Here is a 27603-nt window from a genome sequence, read left to right on the forward strand (position 1 = left end):
AAAAAACAAACAAATAACTTTTTTATTTTGTTTTTTGAAACAAGGTTTCTCTGCAGAGCCCTGGTTGTCCTGAAACTCACCCTGTAGACTGGCCTGGCTTCAAACTTGGAGATCTGCCTGCCTCCAAAGTGCTGGGATTAAAGGCATACACCACTACTGCCCAGCAAAAAAAAAAAAAAAAAAAAAAAAAAAAAGTGTGTATGTCAGCGGCTGTGGTTTGTGACTCTTCTGGAGGTCAACAACTCTTTCACTGGGTTTGCCTAAGAACTTTGCAAAAATGAATGTTTACTTTAAGGTTCATGAGGAGAGCAAAATTATAGTTATGAAGTAGTAAGGAAAATAATTTCATGGTTGGGGTCGCTACAACATGAGGAACTGTGTTAAAGGGTCACAGCATTAGGAAGGCTGAGAACCACTGCTGTATGTGCACCACATGTGTGCCTGGTGCCTACAGCAATGAGAATAAGATGCTAGATCCCCTGGGACTGGAGTTACAGATGATTGTGAGACACCATATGGGTGCTGCGAATTGAACTAGGGTCCTCTGTAAGAGCGGAATTGAACTAGGGTCCTCTGTAAGAGCGGAATTGAACTAGGGTCCTCTGTAACTGCTGAGCTACCTTCAGCCCAGGCCAGAGTCTTTGGAGAGCAGAACTTGTGAACAGCAACAGAGTCTGATCTATTTGTGTTTCATTCTATGGACTGTGCTTTGGTTTGTATGTAAAGAGTCATTGCCTAACCTAAGGTAACATGTGTTTTCTCCTGTGTTAGCTTCATTATTTGTTTTACGTGTATGTCCATGATCTATACATACTTTAAAGGTATACTCCTGCTATGTAAGTCTTGCAGGGGTAGTGAAAGCATACCATCCTCCCACATCAGCCCCTGAACAACTGGGACCACACTTGTATGTTGTTGCTCCTGACGTATGAAACGCTTGTGGGTGTCCAGGTGTTGAGCATCCACAGTTGATGGCCCTTCTCTCCACTGAAGTACCTTTGTCCTTTTCCCAAACATCACAAGGCTGCCTTTGAGTGTGCCCATCTATAGGTTATTTTCTCCTTCCCACTGATCTATTTGTCTATATGTTTTAAGAATTTAAACAAACCTTTAAACCACTATAATACCAAAAAGAAAACCTCAATATGAGATAAAAGTTAAAAAAAATGCGCAAGTATTTTTGACCAAGATGTAATGAAAGAAAAAGTCTTGTAACATTCTGTCTAAAAACGTCCTGTTGCAGAGAAATCAGTAGTGGAAGAAACTGATTTAGAATGAGGTAGAATGAGAACTCTGTGGACCAGACACATCACACCTGGGCAAAGAAATAGTGATAGCCTTCTAATAGTTAGAACAAATTGAAAAACCTTGGGAAATATAGTAAGAATTGCTTATCACCTGCAATTTAGGCAGATTCTATTAACTGTTCTTGTTCTACCATAATATTCCTTAGCTTCTGATTTGAATTACACTAAGTTGAAAATTTAAATTGGGAAAATTTCCGTAGCCATGTTCTGTTCTCACCTAAGAAACAGCGTGTCTCTTATTTAAATCCCATTATCTTCTAATGTTCTCATTCTTTTCATGTTCTCTCTTTTTGTTATATAGGTACAGACTTTGGCATCTGCCTCACACGGGTTATTCTCCCTCTTCTTGCCCCCATCCCATCAGGTCCCCCTTGTTCCCACATCCATTATCCTCCTCCTCTTGCCCCTCCGTCTCCCATCTGTCACCCTTGTTCCCATAGACAGTTTTACTTTCATCCCATATAGACTTAAAAAAAGAAGAAAAAAATAAAACCCTCTACATTGGATGTTTATAAACGTACAACAGAGTTTCAAAATTTAAAAAAAAACTCATTGCTTTTTGATATGAAAACTTTTTAATTTTATAAGAAAAAATATATCAAGCATTGTAACAATATCATAATTTGTTTCATTCTTTTATAATTACTTTCTCTCATTTGCTAAAGTAGCCCATCCTGCCCTCTCTTAGGAAGCACATACCCGAGGTACTGTTAGCGGTATAAAAGTTTTTAATTTTTTGCTTATGAAATCTCATGGGGAATTTTTCATCTGAAGCAAATGGAACTCTAGTTGTCCTGGTTGAAGGTGAAACCGTTGGGTTGGGATAAACGTGGTCCATCACGCTTCTGTAATGGAGTCCCCAGGCTTCCTAAAATAGATGGAAAGAGCTATTATTGGAAGAAGAGCAAACTACTCAGATGGGCAACTGCATTCCTTATCTTTCTGCTGGCACAATGCAGCTCTTCCACCTGAATATTGTATTCTAGTTCACTTATCTATCAATGTATTTACTGTGTTTGCCTGAGCTCATACGTCTGCACGCCGCAATGTGGTATTTGGAATTCAGAGAACAACTTGATGGAATTGGTTCTGGTCTTCTACCATATTGGATCCAGGATCAAACTCAGGTTGCCAGGCTCAAGAGCAAGCACTTTTACCTCCTGACCTACCTGGTTGGCTGGGTTAGGGCAACTCTCATAAAGGAAAACATTTATTTGGGGTTGTCTTATAGTTTAGCGGTTTAGTCTGTTACCGTCACGGCAGGTGGCCTGGTGACATGCAGGTGGCATGGTGCTGGGGATGGAGCTGAGAGGGCTACATCTTGATCTTCAAGCAGCAGAAGCAACTGTGTGTGGCACTGAGAGAAGCTTGAGCAGAGGAGACCTCAAAGCCCACCCACATAGTGACATACTTCCTCCAAAAAGGCCACACCACTTCAACAAAGCCACATTTCCTAACAGTGCCACTCCCTTTGGGGACCATTTTCCTTCAAACCACCACACTGGTCTCAATTACTATAACATATATGGGGCTGGCAAAGAGATGAAAATGATGTCTACTGGTGACCTAGAAGAGCCAGGAGACATCAGTCACAAGAAACAAATAAAAGGGATTGCATCAAGACAGCTTTATCAAGGAAGGAAGACTAAATCGAGCCATTGACAGCTGGAAAGGCAGCCAGGTGATGAAGATTTCTGCTTTGTGTTTGTGTTTTTGAGAATATCCCTAGGCTGGTCTGTGGGTCTTGAACTCACAGAAATCTTCCTGAATCAGTTTCTAGAGTGCTGGGATTACAGAGATGAGCTACTATATGCGGCCTCCTTCCCACCCTTTCATTCTCCCTTCTTTCCTCCCTCCCTCCCTCCCCCACCCCACCCCTCTCATCTGTCCATCTTGTCTTCTGAAATCTTAAAGGGTAAGAGTCAAGTGTCAATGAAGGTGTACATTTACTTTAAAATGTCAGTAAGACCAATCGGTTTCAACACCTCATAGAAAGACAGCAAGGCAAACAGGCTGGGAACAGGACAGAACGGCGGGGGGTGGGGGTGAAGACAGAAACTGTTGAAAGGTTGCATTTTGGTGTAAGAGAAGTAAGAGAGGAAGAAGAACCAACACTGATTCATGGCAAGAAAGACTAGTGACTAGCAGTCATGAAACTGACAGCTCACAGTAACTGAGAGCAAGCTCTGGGGAGCAGGAGGGATGTGGCTCCTGCTCTCCCCTTTGATTCGTCACTGCAAATTGTGTTTGGTCCTAATCCATTTAGAAACTCAACATCATGTATTTCAGTTTCCATCCTGATAGAGTTAGCTTCTGGAAACAGTACTCTAGCCACTGCACTCAACAGTTTCCTTTCCTTGCCTCTGAATGTGTGCAGAAGTCTCTCCGGGAACTTCCTCTTCGTTTTGATGTTCAAACTTCTGAAGAAGTCTGGGGCCCAGCAGACCAATCAGTAGGCTTCCTATTGGTGCTGTGATGAGGATGGCCAAGAAGGCCACCGTCAACACATCCAACCCATAGGCTTCTAACTGCTTCTCTCCATGGACTCGCGCCGTGTCCAGGGCCACAGACCCAATGGCAGCCTATGAAAGTTTTAGCACAAGGTTAGAAATGTAAGACAAGCACACATTTTTTAAAAGTGACACAGTTGATCATTTAAGCAAACAAGTGGTTCTTCCCTTTGCTCTACTAATTCAAATTAGTCTTCGTTCAAAGTGTACTGAAGTTGGTTGGATTTATCTACAAAGTCTCCTTGCCCTTCCATGAAGAGTAACACTTCCTTATATGGTAGGTACACAAGGGTCGTGTACTATCAGCTCCGGACATTTCAAAATATTAGGGGAAAATAGACCTGCAGTATTAATAAAGTATCATTCATTTTACATGATCAATTTTATTTTAGAAAAGATGGGAATTACTGTTTGTTTTATATTTTAACTTGAAGAATTTGTATTAGTAAAGAAAATGCTGGCCATGTCTTAGACTTTGGGCTAAGATCAAGTCAGGTACCTGTTCTTATCACCTTAATAAATAAAAAGCTTAAAGGAGTGGTTATATTTATTAGAGGTGGGTGAAATTTTAAAACAGTATGTTTTCTCTGAAGCATATACTAATTCTCAATGGTATGAAACATGGGAGTGGTAAGGACCTTCAGAATGGTGCTAAATTTATCAGTTATTTGGTGCATTCTTTGCCCCAAAAGCCAGCAAAGTATTTTATTTAATATATCTCTATTGGAATCTATTATGAAAATTCTCATTTTCTCTTAGAGCAAAATGCAATATGATTAGTTCACACAGGAAAAGGTGCACCAACCCATCTGGCTAACTCCGTATACCAAAGAGCAGAGCAATGTTTTCATCTAAGACAACAGAACAAGAGAGAGCCAGTGACACAAGGACGGAATCAAGTGCCCATATGTACCCGAATGTTCTTTGTTCTGCCGTCCCAGAACGCCTGGGTTTCAGTGGGTCACACTGCTGACAAAACAGACCTTATGTTTCTAGTCTCTTTTGCAACTAGATAAACTGTGCATCTATGTTCTGACCACTGAGTGGACATGAGACACGGACATGGACTATTACCCAAAACAAAATGAACACATGTAGCTGCCCCTCCCCACTGGAAGAAAATGTCAGCAAAGGGTTGAACTTCCACCAACTTAGATGAGTCTTCTTATTCAATATCTTAAGGTGTCATACAGAAGTAACAGTTAAAATGATATGCCTTTCTACAATCGTTACCTACCTGGACTGTGGCCTTTGGAAGCCATGCAAAAGAAATAAAAATCTTTTCTTTTATGTTAAAACCAGCAAAACACACCATCAGGAATGTAGTCAAAATTCGTATCAATACGGCAATGCCGAGGGTTGTAACACAAAGACCTGAAAAAAATATTCAGGTTTTAGAAAAAAATGAGATGTTGGTTAAAACTACCTTTCAAAATACTATCAATAGGAATATGTTAAAACACTAAATACAAAAATAGTTGCATATAATTGATCAAGAAATCAATAAGATCAATTATATAGATTATAAATATATATAATTTATTCATTAAAGTAGATGTGTCTTCTCCACAGAATATAAGACTAGACTTATTAGTCAAGATACTTGTCAACTAGTTTGGAAGGAAGGATCCAAGCAGACTGCTAGAGACTGCAGCTCAGCAAGGAGAAAGTTCTTTCTCAAGATCAGGGTGTGTACACATAAGAGGCTGTGCTGCAAACCTGCAGTGTGGTTCTTGACAGAAGGAGCACGGCCTTCTGTTGGACAGCAGTTCCCTGATTGGCAGACTTTCCCAAGCCTCTGTGGCCTAAAGCACAAGATACAAACAAGCTGATTTGGACTGGTTAGAGGTGACCAAAGACTGGGTTTAGCTCAGCAATCGTGATGACCACCATTGACTGTGTGGTGGAGTAGAAGCTTGAAGGACAGGTACTGAGAAAGGGGATGGAGCGGGTGTGGATGGCTCGAAGGCTGTCACTGGGTTTGAGAAGTTCAGCAGTGGGAAGAGGAGGTGGTATGGCAGGTAAGTGGAATGGAGAGAGCATCTATCTATCTGTCTGTACTTTCCAGTATATTTTAATTTTAATAATGTTAATAACACGTACCACCCATTTAAAAATCCATCTATCTGTCTGTGGGTGCCACAATGTGAATTTAGAGGTCAGACATGTAGAAGACAATCTCGTGGAGTTGGTTCTTGTTGTTATGGTAAAAATAAAATGCTGTGGTTCCCTGAGGGGTGCAATGGCAGAAATGCTGCAGGTCCCCGAGTGGCAGCAGTAGGTGGTGGGCCATGGGACCATGGATGAAGGCAGCTGGTCCCAGGCAGAGAACCTTGGGGTGGGTGAGAGACAGAGACCTATTAGGCACACCATGCAGAGAAGGTGGGTATTAATTTAGTGGGTTATGGAGGGGAAAGGGAAAGGGGGAAAAGGGGAAAGGGGAGAAGGGAGAAGAGCAGAGAGAGAGAGAGAGAGAGAGAGAGAGAGAGAGAGAGAGAGAGAAGAGAGAGAGATGGAAAGGAAGGGAAACTCAGGCTAGAAGCAGAAGGAAGATCTGCTTGCCTCAGCAGATGGGGGAGGGAGCAGGCAGGGCTTGTCTCTTAAAGGGACAGGACAGACCATAATACTTGCCTTCTACCTTTATGTAGATTCTCGGTTCAAACTCAGGTGTCCTGGTTTGTGTAGCCATTGCCTTTAACTGCTGTGTTATCTCAGGCATCCTCTGTGTTTACCACTTTGAAGTGTGGGGTCAGTAGCCTTAAGTATGTCCACACTACTGTGGGACCAAACTCCAGAACACTTCTTTTTGCAAAATTTAAATTGCATACCATTGAACAGCAATTTCCTATTTCCCTCAGCCCCCAGCCCTGGAAACCATAGTTTTACTTTATGCCATCTTTACTGTGCCTAGTTTCTAGTTACATATTGCTCATATAAGTGGAGAGCATTGGCATTTGTATGGCTATCTTATCTCACTTAGCATAATGTCATTAAACTTCACCTATGTCTGGTATTCATCAGAAAGAAAGGATATCTTTTTAAGCAGTGTACCATCAGAAACTTCTCAAGAGAAGGAAACTGTGGACGGCATATTAACCGATTTCAAAGAGGACTAGAGGGATGGTGTAAAAGCGCTAGTCCCTCAAGGCTGATGTCCCAAGTTCAGCAAGAAAATTTGCTTTAAAAGCCGGCTACCGTGGCATGCATCTGTTATGCCTGCACTTCTCAGGTAAGATAGGAGGTGGAGACGCTTTTGGTCGAGGAGTTTTCAGGCCTGCTCGCCTGGGACAGCAGCAGCAGCAGCAGCAGCAGCAGCAGCAGCAGCAGCAGCAACAACATGAAGGACTGACTGCTCTAACAAGGTGGAAAGCGAGAACTGGATCCTGAACCCCTACATGCGCTCCTTGGTGGTGGGTGCACATGCATTCACACACAGACACTACATCTATCTATACAGACACATTTCCTTTTTAAGATGAGTAAGAATAAGGGGAAATATTTGGGATTCATGGCTGAAAGCAAGGAATAGGATCCTTGGTTTGGTATGTAAGGAGAGGGAATATTTACAAATTAACTAATTATTGCAAGCGCTGTCAATCCAGACAGTCTTAATGTGATGCTGTCCGAATGTAGAATAAAGAGCGAATAACAGCATCTCCAATCCATGAGAACACATTATGGAATTAGCTGGTACCTTTCAAATTCTAGCTCTTGACCAGAACTGGGCTAGATGAACCAGTTATATTGGGGAGGAGTAGGCCTGATTTTTCACTCAGAGTAACAAGCATTATTCTCTAGCCAACTTCTCTAAAGATCATAGCTAATTCTTTCTACAGTCATAACAATGGTAAAAAAGCACCCACTGAAGGTATTCCAAACCAGGATTTAAAGATTTAGCACAAGAACCATTGAGAAGGTCTTACCAACGGTTTCTGGTCTGAGAGATGCAATAGATACCTCGGCTCCGATCAGGCCGAACAGAAGGGGCTGGAAAATGTCCCAGGTAACTGAAATGATCTTTTCTACCTCCGACTAAAAGAGAAGCAAAGAAAACTTTGTTATGCAGAGTTATAAATGCCCAAAATTAAATTGTTCGATTATTTGGGATAGGAATGTGAGATCTACAAGTAAGAAATCAGAGGCATCAATAGAGCCCCGGAGTTCTGTGGCCACGCAGCAACCTAGCCAAATGTAGCCAATCAAGTTAAATGGATGAACTCCAAGTTCTGTAAGATAGGAAGATTGGGAGTTCAAGACTAGCCTTAATTACACAGTAAATTTGAGACCAGGATGTGATATGCTACCCTGTGCCAAAAAAAAAAAAAAAAAGACTAGTAATTTTAGGTTGTTCAAGGTTACATAGTTAAGGAAAGTATGCAAATATAATTCACACAAACAATGCCGCTGACAGAGGAAGAGGTCATGAGTTTTCTCTGTGATATTATTTCTATTAAATTTGAGGTTTAGCGTCTTATGTGTGTGAGTGTTTGGCCTGCATACATGTATGTGCCCCTGTAGAGATCAGAATGGGGTCAGATCCCCTGGAGCTGGAGATCCAGAGTTGTGAGCTGGGAATGAAACCCGGGCCCTCTGTAAGAGGCACGAGTGCTCCTAACAGTTGAGTGACCTCATAAAAGCCAGAACTGGCGAGATGGCTCAGAGAGTAAGGACCACTTGCCACCCAGCTTGAAGGCCTGAGTTTGATGCCTGGGGCTCACGTGGTGAGAGGAAGGAACGGACTACAGCAAGGTCACACACCTAGTAACAAGTGGAGCTGAGATTAGAGCGGGAGATCTATATCTCTATATTATATAGACTATATTATACTGTAGGACAAGGAAGAGATACAATTCCAGACCCAAGTCTGATAACGTGTCAAAACCTTAAACCGTTTACATTAGGGAGAAGGGAACGGCTCGGCAGGTAAAGTGCTTCTGCGCAAGCATGAAGGCCTCAGTTCAGGTTCCCAGTGTCCATGGGGAAGCCAGGGTCAGCGCCCCTCACCTCAGTGCAGGAAGTGGAAGTAAAAACAGGCAGACAGCTGGAGCTCTCTGGCCAGACAGTCTTTCTAAAGCACAGAGTTCCAGCTTCAGGGAGAGACCCTCCTCAAAAACAAGGGGGAGTTGGGCTGTGATGGTGCATGCCACCCAATCCCAGCACTCGGGAGGCAGAGGCAGGCGGATCTCTGTGAGTTCGAGGCCAGCCTGGTCTACAAGAGCTAGTTCCAGGACAGTTAGGACTGTAACACAGAGAAACCCTGTCTAGAAAAACCAAAAAACCAATCAACCAACCGAACAAAGAAAAACAAGGGGGAGAGTGACAGAGAAAGACAAATGACAGAGCCTCTGGCCTCCACACCCAGGTATGGGCACTTCACACACACACACACACGCAGACACACACACACACGCACGCACGCACGCACGCAGACACACACACACACGCAGACACACACACACGCATGCAGACACCCACATACACACACACACACACCCCACACACACAGACAGACAGACAGAGAGAGAGACTTAACACTGTCAGTGTCCTGGAAGGTTGGTTCTTAAAGAGTCCCCCACACCAAGTGTGAAAAGGCTGTTTGGTACTACCTCGTCATCATAAGAAACGGTGACAGATTCAGGCATGGAGAAACAAATTAGCTCAGAACAGGACAGATGTCTCACCTATCAGGTTGGTAAAATACCCCATGACAGAAACCAATCCTCTCACAAAAGATTCCTAGAAATGAAAACTGGCTCAGCCTACTGAAAAGGCAAGCCGATACCACCAAATGCATACATGAGCAACTTGATATGACCCGATGTATATGCAAGCATGCTCTTCCCTAGAGCAATCCTATTTTTAGGGATTTATCCTAAAAAACACACGGTATTCTGTTGAAGACATTTTAAAAAACACTTTTCAAGTTTAGATTTTCTATCATAGTTTGCATACTTTTTTTCTTAGTAGCATGCAAGAGTGACTTTAAGAATTGATAACGTCTAAGCACCTAAGAAATATGGTATGAATAAGGGTTCATTTATTGAAGTAATGACAATTGTGACATAGACATACAGTAATATAGATGTACTGGTAAGAAGATGGTCACACTGGGTGGTGGTGATGGCACATGCCTTTAAACCCAGCACTTGGGAAGCAGAGGCAGGCAGATCTCTGAGTTCAAGGCCAGCCTGGTCTATAGAGTGAGTTCCAGGACAGCCAGGGCAACCCAGAGAGAAACCCTATCTTGAAAAACCAAAAAAACAAAGGAAGGATGGAATAAAGATAGAAAGATAGGAAGGAAGGGAGGAAGGGAGGGAGGGAAGAAGGAAGGAAGGAAGGAAGGAAGGAAGGAAGGAAGGAAGGAAGGAAGGAAGGAAGGAAGGGAAAAGAAAGAAACCGATCACATTAAAAGTGGTTCAGCATCTGTACAATGCACTGCATCGATATAGGAACAGGGGTGGATCATGATCATGCCTGTAGTATACTTTAAGCAAAGACATCAAGTCATATATTGATTGGTATATATGGGCAAAAGGCATATGTATATGGACAGTGGGTATACATTTGGTGTATGTATAGAAAATGGCTCTTATGATGAAAAGTTTGTCAATATAACACCAAGAAAGAGCTGAAAAGAAAGATTATTATCAAAAAAGAGTTATGAGCAAATGAAATTACAATAAAGCTCACCTTCTTGTCACTCCACCTCATGCCTGCAAGAAAAGCCATGACCAATGTGCACAGTCCTCCTGACCCAGGGAAGCCAAAATACACACTGCTGAACACAGCTAACACAGCAAAGCCCAGAACCAGGAAGGCTCGCTTCCACACAAGGTTGTCCTGGAGGAAAAACAGTTGGTCAGATCAATTATTTCAAATAACTAATTTAATTTAATTTAATGATGGATTGATTATTCTTTACCTAGGATTTATATGGAAACTAAAGAATGTTCTACGATTTATATGGAAACTAAAGAATGTTCTACATACAACACTTGCTTTAGTCAAATTTCCAATGTCGTTATGAATGTTCTGAAATTTCAAAATAACGTAAATTTTGTAAAGATACCATTTCTGTATGCTTGTTTAACATCTGAAGGTTTAGGGAGTGAAGGAAGCAAGCTTCTGCTTCTCATTAAGAAAGCTGACCTTGAAGAGAGATGTTTTACTATAGTATAATGAGATGTCTTTTTCTGTTTGATAGCATTAGAAGTTAGAGTATTTTGATGCTTAACTGGGTACAAAAATCCACTATAAGTCTTGATTTAGTTGAATACTATACACCTACTGACAATGTACATATCCTATAATATTGTTTTACAATGAAATTTGAAATGTACATAATATAAATTATGTATCATATATACTATATATTTATATTAATTATGTAAGCATTCATAGTTATGTATAGGAAATTCCAGAGCAACATTAGACTTCATGTGTGTAGTCCTCAGCCTCAGGCATAGTACCAATAGAGCAATCAGCAATTTAAAAAGGGACCATTTCCTCAGTGATGTACTGCACATCCAGTTTTGTGAGGAAGGTGTTCTAGAAATTTCTTCCATTGACAATTTGCAGCACGATTTTCTCAGTTTGCTTCTTTTACCTGGTCACTGCTTGGAAAGTATTGTACAAAAAACCCAAGGAAAGATCCAGTAGCTACGCCAATTACGACCTCCAAAATGCCCCTGAAGATGTTAAAAACTGTAGACCCTGAAAAAACACATGGAACGAAAAAGTTTAGCCAGGACTCCAAATCCACAAATCCACAAACTTTAGTCCAACGTCATCAAGCGAGATCACATAACCAAGCAGAAGGGAGTTCTTACAGACAGTTTCCTAGGCTTTACATTTTTAAAAATTATTATTTTATGTGTGCAGCTGTTTTGCCAGGATGTACGTCTGTGCACCACATGCATACAGAGCCCAAAGAGGCCAGAAGGAGGCCTTATAGCCCCTGACACTGGAGTTACAGATAGTTGTGCGCTGCCATGTGGGTGCTGGGGGAGTCAAAATGGGTCTTCTAGAAGAGCAGCCAATGCTCTTAACTGTTGAACCATCTCTCCAGCCCTATACTCTCCACATTTTCAATACAGATGACTTTAAATATCTATTAAAATGCTTCTAGCCAGGTTTGGTGGCACATACCTTTAGTTCCAGCACTCAGGAAGCAGAGGCAAAAGGATCTATGAGTTCGATGTCAGCCTGGTATATAGAGCCCAGGACAGACAAGGCTATACAGAGAAACCCTGTCTTGAAAAAAACAAAACAAACCAAAAAACCAAAAACCAACCAAACAAACAAACAAACCAAACCAAAAAAAACCCTGCTTCTATCTTTTAAGAAAAGAAAAGCATTGTTGAACAAGACTTTCAAAACCAGAATAAGGCGTGGCTTAGATACTTTCCATAGGTTTACTTACCTAATAGTTTTCTTAAACCTACCAACTTATGAAACATAAAATTCACCATTCAGAGCAGGCTTGTGTAAGGGCCTAAGTTAACCTGTAAGCTTCGAATTTGGCTCAGAAATCGTGGAACTAGTGTTTCTCTCGCGATCCTCAAGTTTAATGCTTGTTCTACTGTGTTTTATGCATAGATGAATGGGGGATAGAGATGGTTGAGCTTTCAAGTTACAAGAGCTGGATCTGTAGATCAAAGCAACTTAAAATCTGATAAAGTAAAACAGCTGACCAATTATTGTAAAAATAAACCTGAAATAAATTATTTGTGAAGTTTCCTTGAGAAGGATTTTTCTTTGTGTGTGGCTTAACCCCTTTAGGGTATCACAGTGCAGTGGGCAGTAGAGCCTGTTTCCCATCATAGCAATCAGGGTTCAGAAGACTACACTTTCAAAGTCTACATTAGCACATCGTACAGAAAATGGTGTTAAAATTCTTCTCCACATAAATCTGTTAGGTTTCAAACCCAAACAAACAGCTGAGGTGCCTACCTAACACATCAAAGTGGACCTGGTTGCCAGGTTCTCCCAGCATCCCTTAGTCCTTACCTGTTAGAGGGTGCAGCTGGCACACTCTGCTCCCTACCCTGAACTCTGCAACCCAGGGGACTGAGCTGGCATTTCCTGTATAATCCAATCATTTTGGTTACTCCTTCCCCCACTTCCTGTACTTTTGCCCTCTCGGTTGCTGCCCCTGGTCTCCCTCTGTCTCCCCTCCCCCTCTCCCCACATGACACAGCTCAGCCTGGTCACGTTCATTCTGGAATCTCACATGTGTCTGCCTCTGGCTATGCCCTCACACATATCTATAATAAATGTTTTCCTCCACCATACCTAGGAGTTTTCTTTATTTTTTATGTCCTTTTCATTTCATTTTTTCATTCAAAGGACATTTTTCTTTTCATGTTTATTTTATATCTATGGGTATTTTGTCTGCATGCCACATGTGTGCCTTCCTAAAGAGGGTGGCAAATCCCCTAGAACTGGAGTTACAGATGGTTCTGAGCCATCATGCGGGTGCTGGGATGTGAACCTGGATGCTCTGCAAGAACGCTAAGTGCTCTTAAGCCCTGATCCATCTCTCCAGCTCAGAAAGCCATTTCTCAACCATTTCTCAACAAATCACCGTGGTTTCTTGTTGCTGCAATAAACATTTCTCATATATACACAAACTTACATACTTTTACTTGGTAAAGACAGCTTTTCTGGAAGGTGGACAGTGTGCTTGTCAAAGGTGCCCTGCTGAATGTGCTGGGGATCTGGGTGAGCGGAACACTTGCCGGACATGAGCAAGGCTCTAGGTTCCATTCCCAGCTCTATCTTCTAGAAACAAAACCAAAAGCCCATCTGTGATGCATCATGCTCCAGCTGTTTCAAGAAAGACTGTGCTATCTGCTGGGCGCTGGTGGTACACGCTGTTAACCTCAGCACTTGGAGGCAGAGGCAGGCAGATCTCTGAGTTCGAGGCCAGCCTGGTCTACAGAGCAAGTTTCAGGACAACCAGGGCTACATAGGAAAACCCTGTCTTGAAAAAACAAAACAAAACAAAAAAAAAGGACAAACAAATAAAAATAAAAGGAAGAAAGAATGTACTCTAGAATCTAGAATGTAACCAGTACTTTCAGTTTCCTGTATGGTAAAACACTGTTTCAAACAAACAAATCCTTGTGCTGGTACCAAAAATACTATCAGGAAACCTAGGTTCAAATTCAAAACTGCTGTGAGCAGGCCTTGGGGCCAGCGGAGGTGGCACAACACAGTCAGCAGAGAAGATTCTTGAGCTATGGAAAGCTCAAAGCAAGCTCCTCTAAGGATTGCTGTTCACCGTTTGTTCTTCTTGCCTCCTCTGTGACCCCAAGGCAACCCTGTTGCTTTGAAGCCATGGTTCCTAGTCATGGCTACACTGGCTTCCATTCCCAAGGGTGACTGTTTTAATTGGCCTAAGGTAATGTCTATGTTAACAAAAAAAGAAGGAAAGAAAATGAAAGCTCCCTGGGTAATGTTGCTTTAAAGCTAAGGCTGAGAACTGTTGTCTTAAACATTCACAAGGAAACAGTGGGAACAGAAATTTGCCTAGATTTGTATAGTAAACTAAAGACAATTATCTATGCCCGTTTCTTCCTAGGGAAGGAGTGAGCATTCATTAGTTATGGAAGAAGAACGTAACATTGTAAAACCTTATGGAAACTAACTTACAAGGGACTGACAAAGGCTGAAGGCAGGAGGACGGGAAATGCTCCTATTTAGAGTTCACTGTTCCTCCCAGTTCCACCCAGACTGCGTATTTATGTGTGTCTATGGCAAAACCTCCTCATGTTTTTGTGGTTTCTACACGTAAACTTTCCTAGACCTCTCCTTGAAGAAACTGCTCCTCTGTCAGCCTCGTTACCCTGTACCTGCCTCGCTTGTACTCATTTAGTAGGGGGAAGACAGGCAGCTTCTGGTTTGTGTTGGCTTTAGCAATCACACCCTGTTTAAACATTTTAACTCCATCTCTGCAGAACAGAACAGCCGCACTCCTGACAGGTGAGATTACCTGTGGAAAAGGCCACACCCAGACATGTGTTGAAGCCAGTGATGGCCAAAATGTCATCAAAGCTGCCAGCAGCCATGAGCAAAGTCGGGACACCTTTTTCAACCCCGTAGCCTCCTTCTTGCAAAAGGAGCATGGAAGGCACCACAACGGCTGGAGACACAGCACCTATGACAAAACTGAGCAGCCGGGTATCAGATGCTGTGGCCAAAAGAAATTGCTCACTATGACGACCTCAGGATTCGTCACAATGCCTCCTTCTTCTATGCCTTTAAAGGCTAGACTTCGGATGACTGCAGTCTTTCAAACAGTTCAGAAACACCAAACCAGAAACAGGAACACAGAAAGCTCTACAAAACACTGCTCTTTGAAGCATATCCACGGGCAATCTGTTTACAATGACCTAGGTTGCCTAAAATGTATGCATCATGAGAGATATTGAGTCAGTAATGGAGTTAGGCCATAGTAGGTGCTTAATATATATATATATATATATATATATATATATATATATATATATAGTTGATATATATACCAATATTATATATTGTTGATATATATATATATATATATATATATATATATATATATATATATCAACAGGTCTTCAGTTAGATCTTGAAATGTGAAATAAGACAGCAGATTTGAAGGAGGGGGCTACGAGGTATGAGGATGGGGCAGGTGTAAGGCTGGGAAGTGTTTTACACACTCACTATGCTCTGGACAGCCACTGTGAGGACCTCACACATATAAACTCATTTCCTCACTGTAACACTGAGAAACAGATACAGGCAAGGGCATCGAGGCACAGAGAGACTGGATGACTGGAAGTCACAGAGCTGGGGCTGGAATCTAGGCAACAGCCCCCGAGTCCTACTTCTGACAGGTAGGAATTCTTCTTGCCCATAGGTAAACACCAAATTGCCGCTATATAACCTTCACTTGTACACGCCTCATGGCTCTCACACACTGAATGTGAAAACAGGACACTAGAAAGAATGTGTTGAGAAACCATCCAGTTGCCATGTCAGGTGGCAGAAGGAACACTTAGTGTTTCAAACCATTTATGGAGGCTCTGCAGTGGGATCCAGCAGCTAACACCCGGGCTTGGAATTGGGCATAGTGAAAAACAAAAACAAAAACATAACTTCTTTAGTAGTTCATCTGACTTCAGTCACTGCCAAGTTCATTATTACAGAGACAAAAACTCTATCTTAAAGCTAGACTGTCTAGACTATGCTACGCTGGAGTGTCGATGATGTGTGTTATGGCTCTCTTCAGGAGATGTTATTTTTACAAACTCTTAAATGGAACCAGGAAGTTTCAAATGCCCCTCAATATCTTCATAGAAAAAGAAAAAAAATCATTACCCCAGTATGAAGCCCCACTGCCAAGGCAAACCCATCAGGAAGTGTGCAAGAAGGGCAGAAGTGCATGCCTCCACAATGCAGGGACCCATGGCCAGGCGCACACATACACCCTTCAGTTTCTTCAGTGCCTGAAAAATAGGAATGGACACACTAATGTGTTTCTGAACATGTGGACAGTATCATTGCCAACGCTTGCTCAGCCAGGGTTGGCCATCACATCTTTCCAACTAGTTTTATTCAGCAGGTATTTCTACATTTTGCAGGTTTGGGAGACAGGGTACCCAGTCCTCACAGATATCCTGCACCAGGCACCTGCTGGTTCTCTTTTTAGATGTCATCCTTTAAGAAGGCACAAGTTTACAGTCACGCAGATGACTTCAAGGTCTGTGTTTGCAACCCATATACTATCTAACTATCCACTTGGCTTGTGGCTCACAGCCCCAGAAAGAGGCCAGGTGAGGATGTTTGTCTCCAAGGAACGCTCATTTGCACATTCAAAGGTATATAGGTTTAAAAAAAAAAAAGCATGCCTACGATTCACTCCATTTGCAAGGAAGCTCCTTGAGTCAATGTAACTAGCCCTACTCAATGTACTGGACATGACACACTGTCTCCCCATGATCATTACCTCTCCTATGACTTATATCTGTGTCTTCCCCTCCACAGTAACACCAGTTCCTTCACAACATAGTCTGGGAACATCTGGATGCCTGTGAGGCACAGGGCAGGAGTACAACGATCCTCCCTTGAGAAAGCTCCTGCCTCTTCCTGAGACTGTCATGTGCATTGTCCATTCATTTCCCAGAGCTTAATATTATAAATACTTGCAAGAAGAATGTCAGCAGGACATATTTACTATTCAATAATTAGAATTCAATAATTCACACTGCATACCTTTGGGTCCAGACCAAGGCCAGCACGAACCAAAATGACAGAAAGGGCTATGCTTCTCAAAGAAGAAGACCACTTATGCTGGATCCGGACATTCTCACTGATGACTGGGACATTTCTCAAGAGAAACCCAGCAAGCAGCATCCCTTGAATAGATTAGTCAAGCAGAGCTAGTTAAGTTTTCAGACAAGGGGTTCTTTTTTCCATCACCACTCTACATACGGCAGGGGCTGCAGTCTAGTTTTCCCTATGCTTAGTCTTTGGATGAAATGACGTTAAACTCATAATTTAAAAAAAATATAATAAAGAAAAGAGTCAAAGAAATACTTCATATGTAAAGATGATTAGAATAATTAATACTGTCAGAATAATTGGGTACAGAAGGGACACACAAAGTGTAACGTTTCGAAGGAATAATTATCAAATCCCAAATAAGATGCTTTAATCCAATGTCAGTTCGGTCACTCCTGAGGGCAAACAGCTTCTTAAATTATTTGCAATGTCAGGTTACCTGAGCTATCAATAAGTACTCACACGGATTCTACTTCTCCTTCACAGGAGACAGTCTGTCAGAGAGACGTAGCACACTTTGTAAAGGCTTGAAAAACAATTATGGTAATCAGACATGGCCCTACTGCGCCAGACAGTGCCTCCTCTTTTATTCGCTGTTTACCATTTACTGGGTACCATTACTGAGAAAAGATAGGGAAGTAAGGGGGCCCAGGGCAGGGGTCAGGGGACGGTGAAGGGCCTGGCACATGGGACAGAGAGTGGATATTTCGAGGCATAAGAAATTTCACATTCCAGGAGTCACAAGTAGCTAAATGTAACTGAACCTTGTAAGGGAATTCTTTAAGGGAACTGTAAGTCCAGTTAAGGAATTCTGCCCACATTTAGGTCACAAGTACATATGAAAGGAAAGATCCCTCAATCAAAGACCCTGAGGTCTGTGCTCTCCACACCTGTTCTGCTGTACCTCTTCACTGTGTTCGCATAAGAACCACACTTCACACTGATAAACACACTGTACCTCTTCACTGTGTTCACGTAAGGACCACAGCTCACACTGATAAACACACTGTACCTCTTCACTGTGTTTGCATAAGAACCACACTTCACACTGATAAACACGTTCACTAAAGGAAGGACACTGTATAGAAACAGAGACAAACTGTGACGTGCTACAGACACTGTTGAATATGTAACTGTCATTTCTCACTACTGACATTCAGTCTAGAAAACAAACAAACAAACCTGAGTTCTGAATTCTGTTGCCCTGGTCTATCTAGAACCATGGAGAGGCCTGTAGTACCTGTTTTTTTTATGGTTATTAAGTTTATTTATGCTTATTTTTATCCCCACCAAGTCCGACCTGTGTTGTGCACACCCAGAACTATTTAGGTCACCCTATTTACAGAAGGGGTAATGTTAGGAGGTCACACACACATGTGAAGTCAAAACTAACACATCGCTGAGGAAAGAAAGGCCATTCATGCCTGTAATCAGGCATGGTGGCACAACCCTTTAATCCCAGTACTTGGGAGGCAGATGCAAGCGGACCTCTGAGTTCCAGGACAGCCAGCACTACATGGAGAAACCCTGTCTCAAAAAAACAAAAACAAAACTCAAACAAAACAAAATAGATTGAACAAGCCCCGCCTTGCGGCATTTATTGATTTCTGCATCGCAGACTCGTCTAGCATAGCTGATTTTAGTGTGTGCACCTGAGTTACTATTTGTGGAGTTCAGAGACAACGGGCAGAGGCATACCATTAAATGGCACAGCCATAACCTCAAGAGCTTAGATAAGAGGAAATACAGTAAAAAAAAAAAAAAATAGCTAGAAAGCTATTGGAGTATTCATCCCTCTTCATTTTACATGTGAACTATTTAATTGTAAATTCATATTAATTAATTTAAAAAATCACCACATTGAACAACTGGCTCAAAAAAACTTCTTTAACGATTGGAGCCAGAGAGATGGCTTAGCTGGTGATGTGTCTGCCTCGAAAGACTGGAGACATGAGTTTGGTTCCCAGAACCCACATAAAGATGAAAGGAGAGAACTGACCCCATAAAACTGTTACACACACACACACACACACACACACACACACACACACAATTTTTTAAATTAAAATTTGGCTTTGGTCTCCAGGACAGCAAATACTGAAGTATTTCATTCTTTTATTTCCCAAGACCTCCCAGAGAGTTTTCAATGCTATCATTTGCTTTGAGGAAATCAAGAAGCGTTTCACACTCACCAAGAAGAGGAGGCAGAGGAGGCAATGTCGGTAGCCTAATGAGTCCAAAAACTTTACCTCCGGCGACAGCACAACAGAGCAGGACTAGGATTCCAAACAGATTTCCTCCAGGAAGACACTCAGGGCCGGTAACTGACCAAACCACAGCCCACAGAAGAACAACCATGGTACCTAAAGAAAAACATAATTTAAAAAAAAAAACCCACAAAAATAAACCCAAAACATCAGGAAAACTAATTATTACATGCAAACTTTGTTGTGTTCTGAAGTGAATTTTGAATAAACATTGACTCCATATGCGAATGTTTATAACCATGAGTTATAAAGGACATAGGGATGCCAGCAACTAGGAAATCAGCAGCTTAAGGACCAGGGGCTTGGCAGCGCCTGTGAGAACACGCCTTGCCTGTCTCAGCCCCGTTTTCCTCCACAACGCCAGAAGAAACTACTGCCTTGCAACACAGGAACAACTGATATTTCAGAGAACAATCACTGTCTTTGCCCTCTTAGTAGGAACTTGAGAATATTTGCACTCCAGTTATACCCTTGCATTTAGTTCTGCCTTGAATTAAATATTAACCATTATTTCTTTTATTGTCAACGTTTGCTCAGAATTATCACACTTAAAAAAAACAAAGAACATGACCCATTGCTATGCTATCTCAAAATGAAAAAAGAAAATTAACCCAGTGACCAAACAAATGCCTCTTTCTCTAAAACATCAACTTTTATTTCAGAGACGTAAACTACTATTCCAGGGAAATACCTAAGATACTTCCAGTATTTTCCAGTAGAGTACACAAGAATTCCAGAAAATGTTACAGGCAGAATGGAAGGCATGATTTGCCAGCTGTTAAGTCTGACTTCGTTAAGGGATAAACTGAACTTTTCAATAATTTCGCAGTTAGGAGTTTTCATTTTTTCATGCTAAGATTATTTTCTCTTCTAACTCTCCTGTTATTCCCAGTTCCTGAGAAACACTTGTAACTGTTATTTATGTGTATATTTATTTATAAGATATTTCTAAATCAAGCTTAAATAGCCAACAATTTATTTGTCCTTTATGATTTTGGGAAAACATAGCTTCCATGTAATAATTACTTCCCAAGAAGAGTTTATGTGTGTTAAATGATGCAGGAGCAATAGAACAGAGCCATCGACCTCAGAAGCAGAGACATAGGAAAACGGTTTGCACACGCTTCTCTACCAGGAGCCCTCACTTTCCAGGAATGTTTCTGAACAATTCTAAATTTAAAAAAGAGTTCTCAGGCTGGAGAGAGAGCTCAGTGAGTAAAGGGCTCGTCATGCAAGTGTGAGAAGGAAGGATTCCTAGCAGGTAAGTAAGTGCTGATGTCACCATGACAACCTAGCTAGACTAGGCAGATCAGTGAGCTCTGGGGCCAAGCAAGCCTCTACAGGCTGCTCCCATGGAGGTTAGCTAAACCTGTCTCCTTGTTCAGCTATATGTAATAACCCCGACTCCTTGTTAATCTGTGTGTAGTAAGCCCTCTTCTGTGTTCAACTGGACATAATAAACACGTGGAGCCTCCCAGGTGCTGCAGCAGCTTCTCCATGAGAGAGCCCAGCCCACCTGATGCCAGCTTTTCTGTGCATCCGTCTTTTCATTTCCTTGCTATCCCAGTTAGGTCAATCCCTAGTCAGGGTCCCGGGAGCCAAGTCACGCAAAGAGTGAGGTACCAGCCTCACTATGTAAAATGGAGAGGGAGGAAAGAAGGCCCAATACCAATCTCTGGCCTCTACACATATGCACACTAGTGCATACACACACACACACATGCACCCACATACGGGAATATGCATGCACATATGGAAGCATACAATGACACAAAATGAGTTCTCAAATCACATTGTTCATTTTTACATATTCCTCGGGCAAACAGTATCTGTTTTTATTATACGATTTTTTAACTAGATATTGTCATATTTTCAGTGCTAAAAGTTTAAAAAATCATCTAAAGGAGAGACGAGGTATCAAATTATGGGCAGCCTCTCTAGCTAGATATATTTTGAGACCTAGTTTTCTGTGTTCCAAACAGTTTAACTTCTCTTTCCCACAGTGGTTCAGAATCTTACTTTTCCAGTAAAAACATACACCGCCTAAAGCTTAACATATTATATTTGTTTCCATTGTCCTGCATGAAGATGATGAAGATCTCTGTGAGAACTCCCTTCTAAAGTACAGTTCTAAAATCTTAGCTCAGGCTGGGTGGGTGGTGCAGGCCTTCAACCTCAGCACTAGAGAGACCGAGGCAAGAGGAGCATGAGTACTGAGCTATACACATAACATTTGTTGAAACAAAGCAACACACACATGCACACACGCACACACACTCTCTCTCACACACAGCAAGGTCAAGGGAACTAGGAATTGAGAATTGAGCCTTGGTGTTCAGGAAACAATGTACTGCAATCATGTTTTCATTTCTCAACAGTTTCCAAATATAAAATTTGTTATAAAATTTGCTTTTATACAAAGTTTTCAACACCTTCTTTCTTGTATTATTGCACAGTTCACACACACCGTGGAAGTCCATACATGTACATGCACACACTCTTTTCTTCTCTTTCTTCCTTTGTGAACAAAAAATTGTACCAGTGATGATGAACATGTATACACCCATCAAATTTCTAACATATTTTAGGTTTCCTTCATAAACTAAAAGACAAATATATCTCAACTGAAACAATATCCAAAACAATCTGGATAAATCCTTCTCCTCCACCCAAACTCCTCAAAGTCTGCTAAGAACTGATTCAATTGCAAACCAAGATTCTTACTTGTAAAATGACAGGATTTGATTAGAAGCATAAAATGATCACTGTTTGTTCAACATTAGTCACACTGCTATTGCTGTAACGGCATCAACAGTTACATAATGCTTCCCCGGTACTCAGACGTTTGCAAACAGTGCTCTCGTTGGAGCCTTACAGTGATTGTGGGAAATTATTCAGATAGAGAAAATGTTCTTTAATCCCTGCTCTTTTGACTGCAAAGTGTACTGGCTCAAATGTGGTGCCCACAGCCCCCTGTGAAACCACACTTTGAGGTGATGGAGTTTTTCACACCCCCACCCCTAGTGACTGTGTGGAGCAGAGTCGTAACCATTGTCAGCTGTCTACCCAGTAACTTTAACTAAAGAAGAAGGATGTTTCTTATTGTGGTTGGAAGCTCTCACCCTGACTTTATCTTTGATGTTCTGAGCTCATCCCTGCTGTCTACGCACCGTTCGTTATCACTTTGCCCAGCGAGCCATGTGGAGGGCAAGCCAGCATTCGTCTCAGACTCTGCAAGTGACCAGATTCTGTTGCCAATTCCGGAGACTTTTTCTCACCACTGTTCAGCAGGTTACTGTCTTCCGTTGGCTCATTCCCATCTACCCCTTTGAGGTTCATGATTCTCTCTTCCTGTATTTAAAACAAAATTTTTAAATCTTTAAAGCTGTGTTTTCATCCATCATTAAGCTATTAGCTTATCGCATGTCAAATAAAATTGCCCTTATTAAAATCTAGGATAATACCTTATGAAGAAACACACAACTTTCTTGCCAATAAGTCAGCTAGTGCTTAGAACAAGAACCACTGAAGAATATTTAACAATGGGTTCGTCCCTATTTTTAGAGTTTTAAATGCTGAAGTCACATAAAGTTACATTGTACAATACTAGGTCTCAAAATCGGTATAGTTAAGACATAATTCAAGACGATAGCAGGCGAATATACCAAAGAGATTCAAGAAAGGAGAAGAGGGAGGAAGGGAGGGAGAGTGGAAAAGAGCAAGGAAGGCAAGCACACAAAATCCTAGGGCTTAGGCCAGGAACACACAAGGCTATTTTGCCAACCTCAGGTAGGGACAGCTACCAATGACCTTAGGTGGAAAACTGATAGACATTATATACCCTGGTCTATGTGATCATGGAAATTAAGCATGAGGACGATTTTTCTCTTTTTTCTTTCTTCTTTCCTTCCTTCCTTCCTTTCTTTCTCTCTCTTTCTTCCCCCTTTCTCTCTCTTCCTCCCCCTCTTTGTTTCTCCTTCTCCCTCCTCTCCATTTTTTTCCTACTTTCTTTCTCTCTCTCCCTTTCTTTCTTTCTTTCTTTCTTTCTTTCTTTCTTTCTTTCTCTTTCTTCCACCTCCTCTCCCTCCCTTCCTCCTTCCCTCCCCCTCCTCTCTCTTCTTTCTTTCGAGACAGGAGGGTCTCACTAGGTAACTCAGGCGACTGCATACTCATAGTGTTTCTACATTACTCTTCCGAATGCTGGCTTTCTAGGAATGTGTCACTTGGCCCTTCTGGGAGAATTGTTAGTTGACTGGTAAAGAATGAGGAGAAACCATCCTCTCAGCTTAGTGGTGTGCTGAGGGGAACAGCTGGGGTTTCCTGCCTTTGGTTGGTCATCTTACCTGTGGTCCTTGATGCTCAGAAGCTGTGTGACTGGTCCCAGTGGATGGCTTTGAGTCCTGACCTCCAACTGTCTTATCTTCATCCTCCATGTCTTATAATTTCAAAGGCGATGATTCAGGGATGAGGAACAAGGTCTGGATTGAAGGAGACACAGCACAGACACAGCAGTAATTGAAGACCATTGGAAGGAGATGACTAAATTCCCTTCTCTCTTGCCTTGGAACTCAGAGGGTGGACCCATGCTAAGTCAGAATGCTCTCACCTTTCCATGGTTGGCCCTTTCCTTGAGTCCAACGTATTTGTCTGCATTCTTATCGAGTTTTTGGCTGCTCTTGAAAGAAACCCTTGTTGATCTATCAAATCTTAATTCCTTTCCCAGCATCCCTTGAGGCTTGAGTTTTGAAACACACAGGCTGCCCTAGCTAATGGGCTGACTCCACAGTCAGGTAGCTTTCCAGGGTTGGCCGCAGGAATGAGTCATCAGCGGAACTCTATCCCCATCCCACTGTTTCCTGAGAGCCAAGAGTCTCTTATTCCTGCCTTGTCTGCATTTCTGGATTGTTATGACTGACACCGTGAGATTTCCCCATGTGAAACTTTGAGGACATTTAGAAGAGAATCTGTGCAATTTTAAAGCTTCAGAGAAGAGACAATTATACAGTTTGCCTTGGTCACGATAGTTATTGTTGTAGAAGAAGAAAACTGTAGATCAGGCTGGCCTCGAACTCCAAGATCTGGTTGCCTATATCTCCTAAGTGCTGGGATAAAAGGTGTGTGCCACCACCGCCCAGTTCACTCCGGATATCTTAAGTTAAATGCTACGTAGAGAATTAGATAATCCCGAGAGTTTTGAAGAGTGCTAGAAAAGCAGGGTCTAGGCTGCGCCCTCAAGGGTGAACCCCAGAACACTGGCAACTGACCATTAAAAATGTTCTATTTAAAAAGAAATAATAAAAAATAAGAAATGTTCTATTTTCACCACAGGCAGGAGTTCCCACAGAGTGTGTGAAAGTCAAGAACAACACAGTAGCTGTCGTTAGAGAAGCTGGGATCCGGATGTGGTCTCCAGGGAACAAGAACATATTTGTGGTAGTCTGAACGGAATGGACTCCCTAAGTTCGTATATTTCCTTACTGAAGCTCCAGTTGGTAGACCTGTGAAGGAAGGTGTGGCCTTGTTGGAGGAGGTGTGCCGCTAAGAGCGGGCTTTGAGGTTTCAAAAGCACACAGCACTCCCAGTGTGTCTCTCTGCCCTTTGGTGTGTCTTAGCTCAGCTGCTGCTCTAGGACCTGCCCGCCTGTCTGCTGCCATGATGATTAACTCCTCCGACACCGTAAGTGCTGCCAAACCTCTTTCTTCTCTAGGTTTCCTTGGTCGTTGTGTATTATCACAGCAACAGAAAAGTAAGTAGGACAGTTCAGCCACTTCCCTCAACGAACATTCTCTACTACATCGTCTAGACTGGTCTCAGATTTGGACTCTGTTGCCTTTGTCTCCTGAAGGATGAGAGTCCTACTCGACTGCGACTCCCTCTCTCCTGCCACTGCCTCCTCAGGATTTAACATGGTATGACTGAGTCTGAGAGTCTCTGGGCGCAGGAGCCCCACCACCAGCAGTTCTGAAGACTGGCACCGCCATCACCAGGGCCTTCCTTGCCCATAGAAATCATTGGACAAATAGCAAGGAGATGGCCTTAAGTAATGATTGATTGGACGGCCCAGGCCACTGTGGGTCCTGGGGGCTATAAAAAGGCACACCGAGGAAGCCAAGGGAGCAAGTCAGTAAGCATTGTTCCTCCAAGGCTTCTAGTTCAGTCCCTGCCTTGACTTTCTATGCTAAATTCCCTTCGTGATGGACTGTATAAGCCAGTGAGATGAAATAAGCCCTTTCCTCCCCAGGTTGCATTTGGTCCTGCTGTTTTATCACAGCAATTGAAAGCTGACTCTTTGCCCACATCCCCAGTGCATCGTGGATGCTGAGGGCCTAACTTCTAGTTTATGTATACTCTGATCCCAGAGTTGCGTTTTGAACTCCTGTAGGGGGAAACACAGTTGTATCTCCTGTCCAGGTGCCTGCTTGGCTCAGAGAAGGCGTAGGTGTTTACTGAACCGAAACTCTTCATTCAGGACTTGGAGGGAAACAGTAGGCCAGCATCCAGGGAGATACCTGGGCAACTGCTAAGGGGTTGGGCGGGGGTGGGGTCGGGAGTGGGGTGGCTTGCATTTCAGAGGGAGTAGGCCTGTGTCAGACACCAGCTCCATTCTGTCTGCTGATGTTGGTTTCTTGCCGGGGGTGGGGGTGGGGGGGCTAAAGCTTCTTACCATTAATATTTTGGTGAAATCAGTTTCACCCGAGTCTGGAGCAAGAATGAGACAAGAATCTGATGGCCTGGCAAGTACTTCAAGCAGGCCTAATAATCAGGTCGTGTCCAGACCTGATTATCCTCTGATCCCTGAAGTACTAGCCAGTCAAAAACCAAAAAAAAAGGTAAAACCCCGCTCAAATTACCTAATGACAGTAACACAAAGACACTAAATACACACGCGCGCGCACGCACACGCGCGCGCATACACATACAAGGACACGCACACACACTACGCGTGTGCTACTCACATCATTGCCGGCAGTCTCTGACACGGGCCACCCGGCTGCCGCTGCCGTTGTCTGGGTACCGAGCCTGGGTCTGCGGAGGCGGCGGAGAGGCTCGGCGGCTACGGATAACCGGGAGGTCCAGGGGCGCGGCGCAGGGCGGAGCGCACGGGTTCTGGGTTCAGTGCGCTCTGCCCGAGGGACAACCCGGCCCACTTGCCCGAATCCTTTGCTCCCCCTTCCTCACAGGGCTGGGCGCCAGCAGCCTGGCTCACTCACTGATCCCGAATCTCCTAAATTCTGTGATCCCACGCCACCTCCAGGACTCTCCCCATCTTCTCAGGGACTGTGGAGAGGCAGGTGACAAATGGCGGGGTGAGCCTTGGTTTATCTCGGTGAGCCTCTTGCTGTGGCCGTTTTACACTGGAACCCTTCCCGCGGTCGTTTATTTTTTATTTCTGATTTCCAGTTTGGTGTCTTCCTTTCCTAATTTTTTCCTTTTCTTTTAAAGCAGAGTTGAAATTTGTTATATTTTAAGATAGATTTTTAAACACTAGGGTTAAGTGGTCCCAGTCAGAAAGACACACCCTTCTCGAAGGAGAATTGCTCCCATCCCTTACCTGGTTTTACTTCTTGAGCAAATGCTCAGTTCAATCTTGGGTTTTGGGGATGCAGGTGCATCAAATAAATTTCTACGCCAGACAGAAATCATGGGTGACTCTTCTGGCCCATCCTTGGAATGAACCTAGGCTCCATCCAGTACCCTTTCTCGGAGGCAATGAAATGATTTTTTTTCCCTAAAATAATCTCATTTCTAAAACTTGCAAAAATTTCCATTCTCATCAGCTTCCTCATCTGCAGGTCCAAGGCATATTTTCCTTTCTTCCCCCATTGGTCATATGATGCTCACTTGATGTTTCTCTTTATTTGATTGGCATGAGTGGAAAAATTGAACTTTTTGGCTAGATTCATTCCTGCTTTCGTGGCTTATAACGTCTCGGCTCCGAGAGCAGTGGTTGAAGATCTCCTGCTCTTGGGATCTATGCTGTAGAATTCACCATGTTTAAATGAATTCATTTGTTTCTAGCATTGCGTGAGCCTGCTCGCAGCACACAGTACTTCAGCATTCTCCACTTCAGGGTTCCGTTCACTTACTAGAGAACGAGTTACGGCATTTTGATCATGATACCCAAAAAGGAAGACAAGGCATTTAGCCCAAATCCCTAATTTCATAAACAGAAAACCTAGCCAGGCAGTAGCA

At 42.7% G+C, this 27603-nt stretch overlaps 1 protein-coding gene across 1 annotated transcript; it reads right to left on the reverse strand.

Moving 5' to 3' along the window:
- Positions 1–1894: 1894 nt before the first annotated feature.
- On the reverse strand, positions 1895–27272 carry Slc9b2 (solute carrier family 9 member B2). Its single transcript, XM_048456973.3, has 13 exons — positions 26367–27272; positions 23754–23888; positions 22581–22761; positions 19336–19506; positions 17075–17217; positions 16181–16308; positions 14814–14989; positions 11424–11530; positions 10508–10657; positions 7741–7849; positions 5055–5191; positions 3669–3889; positions 1895–2175 (listed from the first exon to the last, which is right to left on the reverse strand). Exons 2-13 carry the CDS (start codon positions 23841–23843, stop codon positions 2145–2147), a joined length of 1644 nt encoding a protein of 547 aa, XP_048312930.3. The 5' UTR covers positions 23844–23888; positions 26367–27272; the 3' UTR covers positions 1895–2144.
- Positions 27273–27603: the final 331 nt, after the last annotated feature.

The sequence above is a fragment of the Myodes glareolus genome, chromosome 17 (genome assembly GCF_982192425.1).
Source record: "Myodes glareolus chromosome 17, mMyoGla1.1, whole genome shotgun sequence".
Taxonomy (NCBI): domain Eukaryota; kingdom Metazoa; phylum Chordata; class Mammalia; order Rodentia; family Cricetidae; genus Myodes; species Myodes glareolus.

Excerpts from the sequence above, each read along its gene's own strand:
- Slc9b2 (XM_048456973.3), bottom strand. The coding sequence starts at position 23,843 with ATGGAGGATGAAGATAAGACAGTTGGAGGTCAGGACTCAAAGCCATCC. Across the intron at positions 22,762-23,753 it reads CTGAGCATCAAGGACCACAG|GAAGAGAGAATCATGAACCT; the intron begins GTAAGATGACCA and ends TTTTAAATACAG. Across the intron at positions 16,309-17,074 it reads GCCTTGGTCTGGACCCAAAG|GCACTGAAGAAACTGAAGGG; the intron begins GTATGCAGTGTG and ends CCTATTTTTCAG.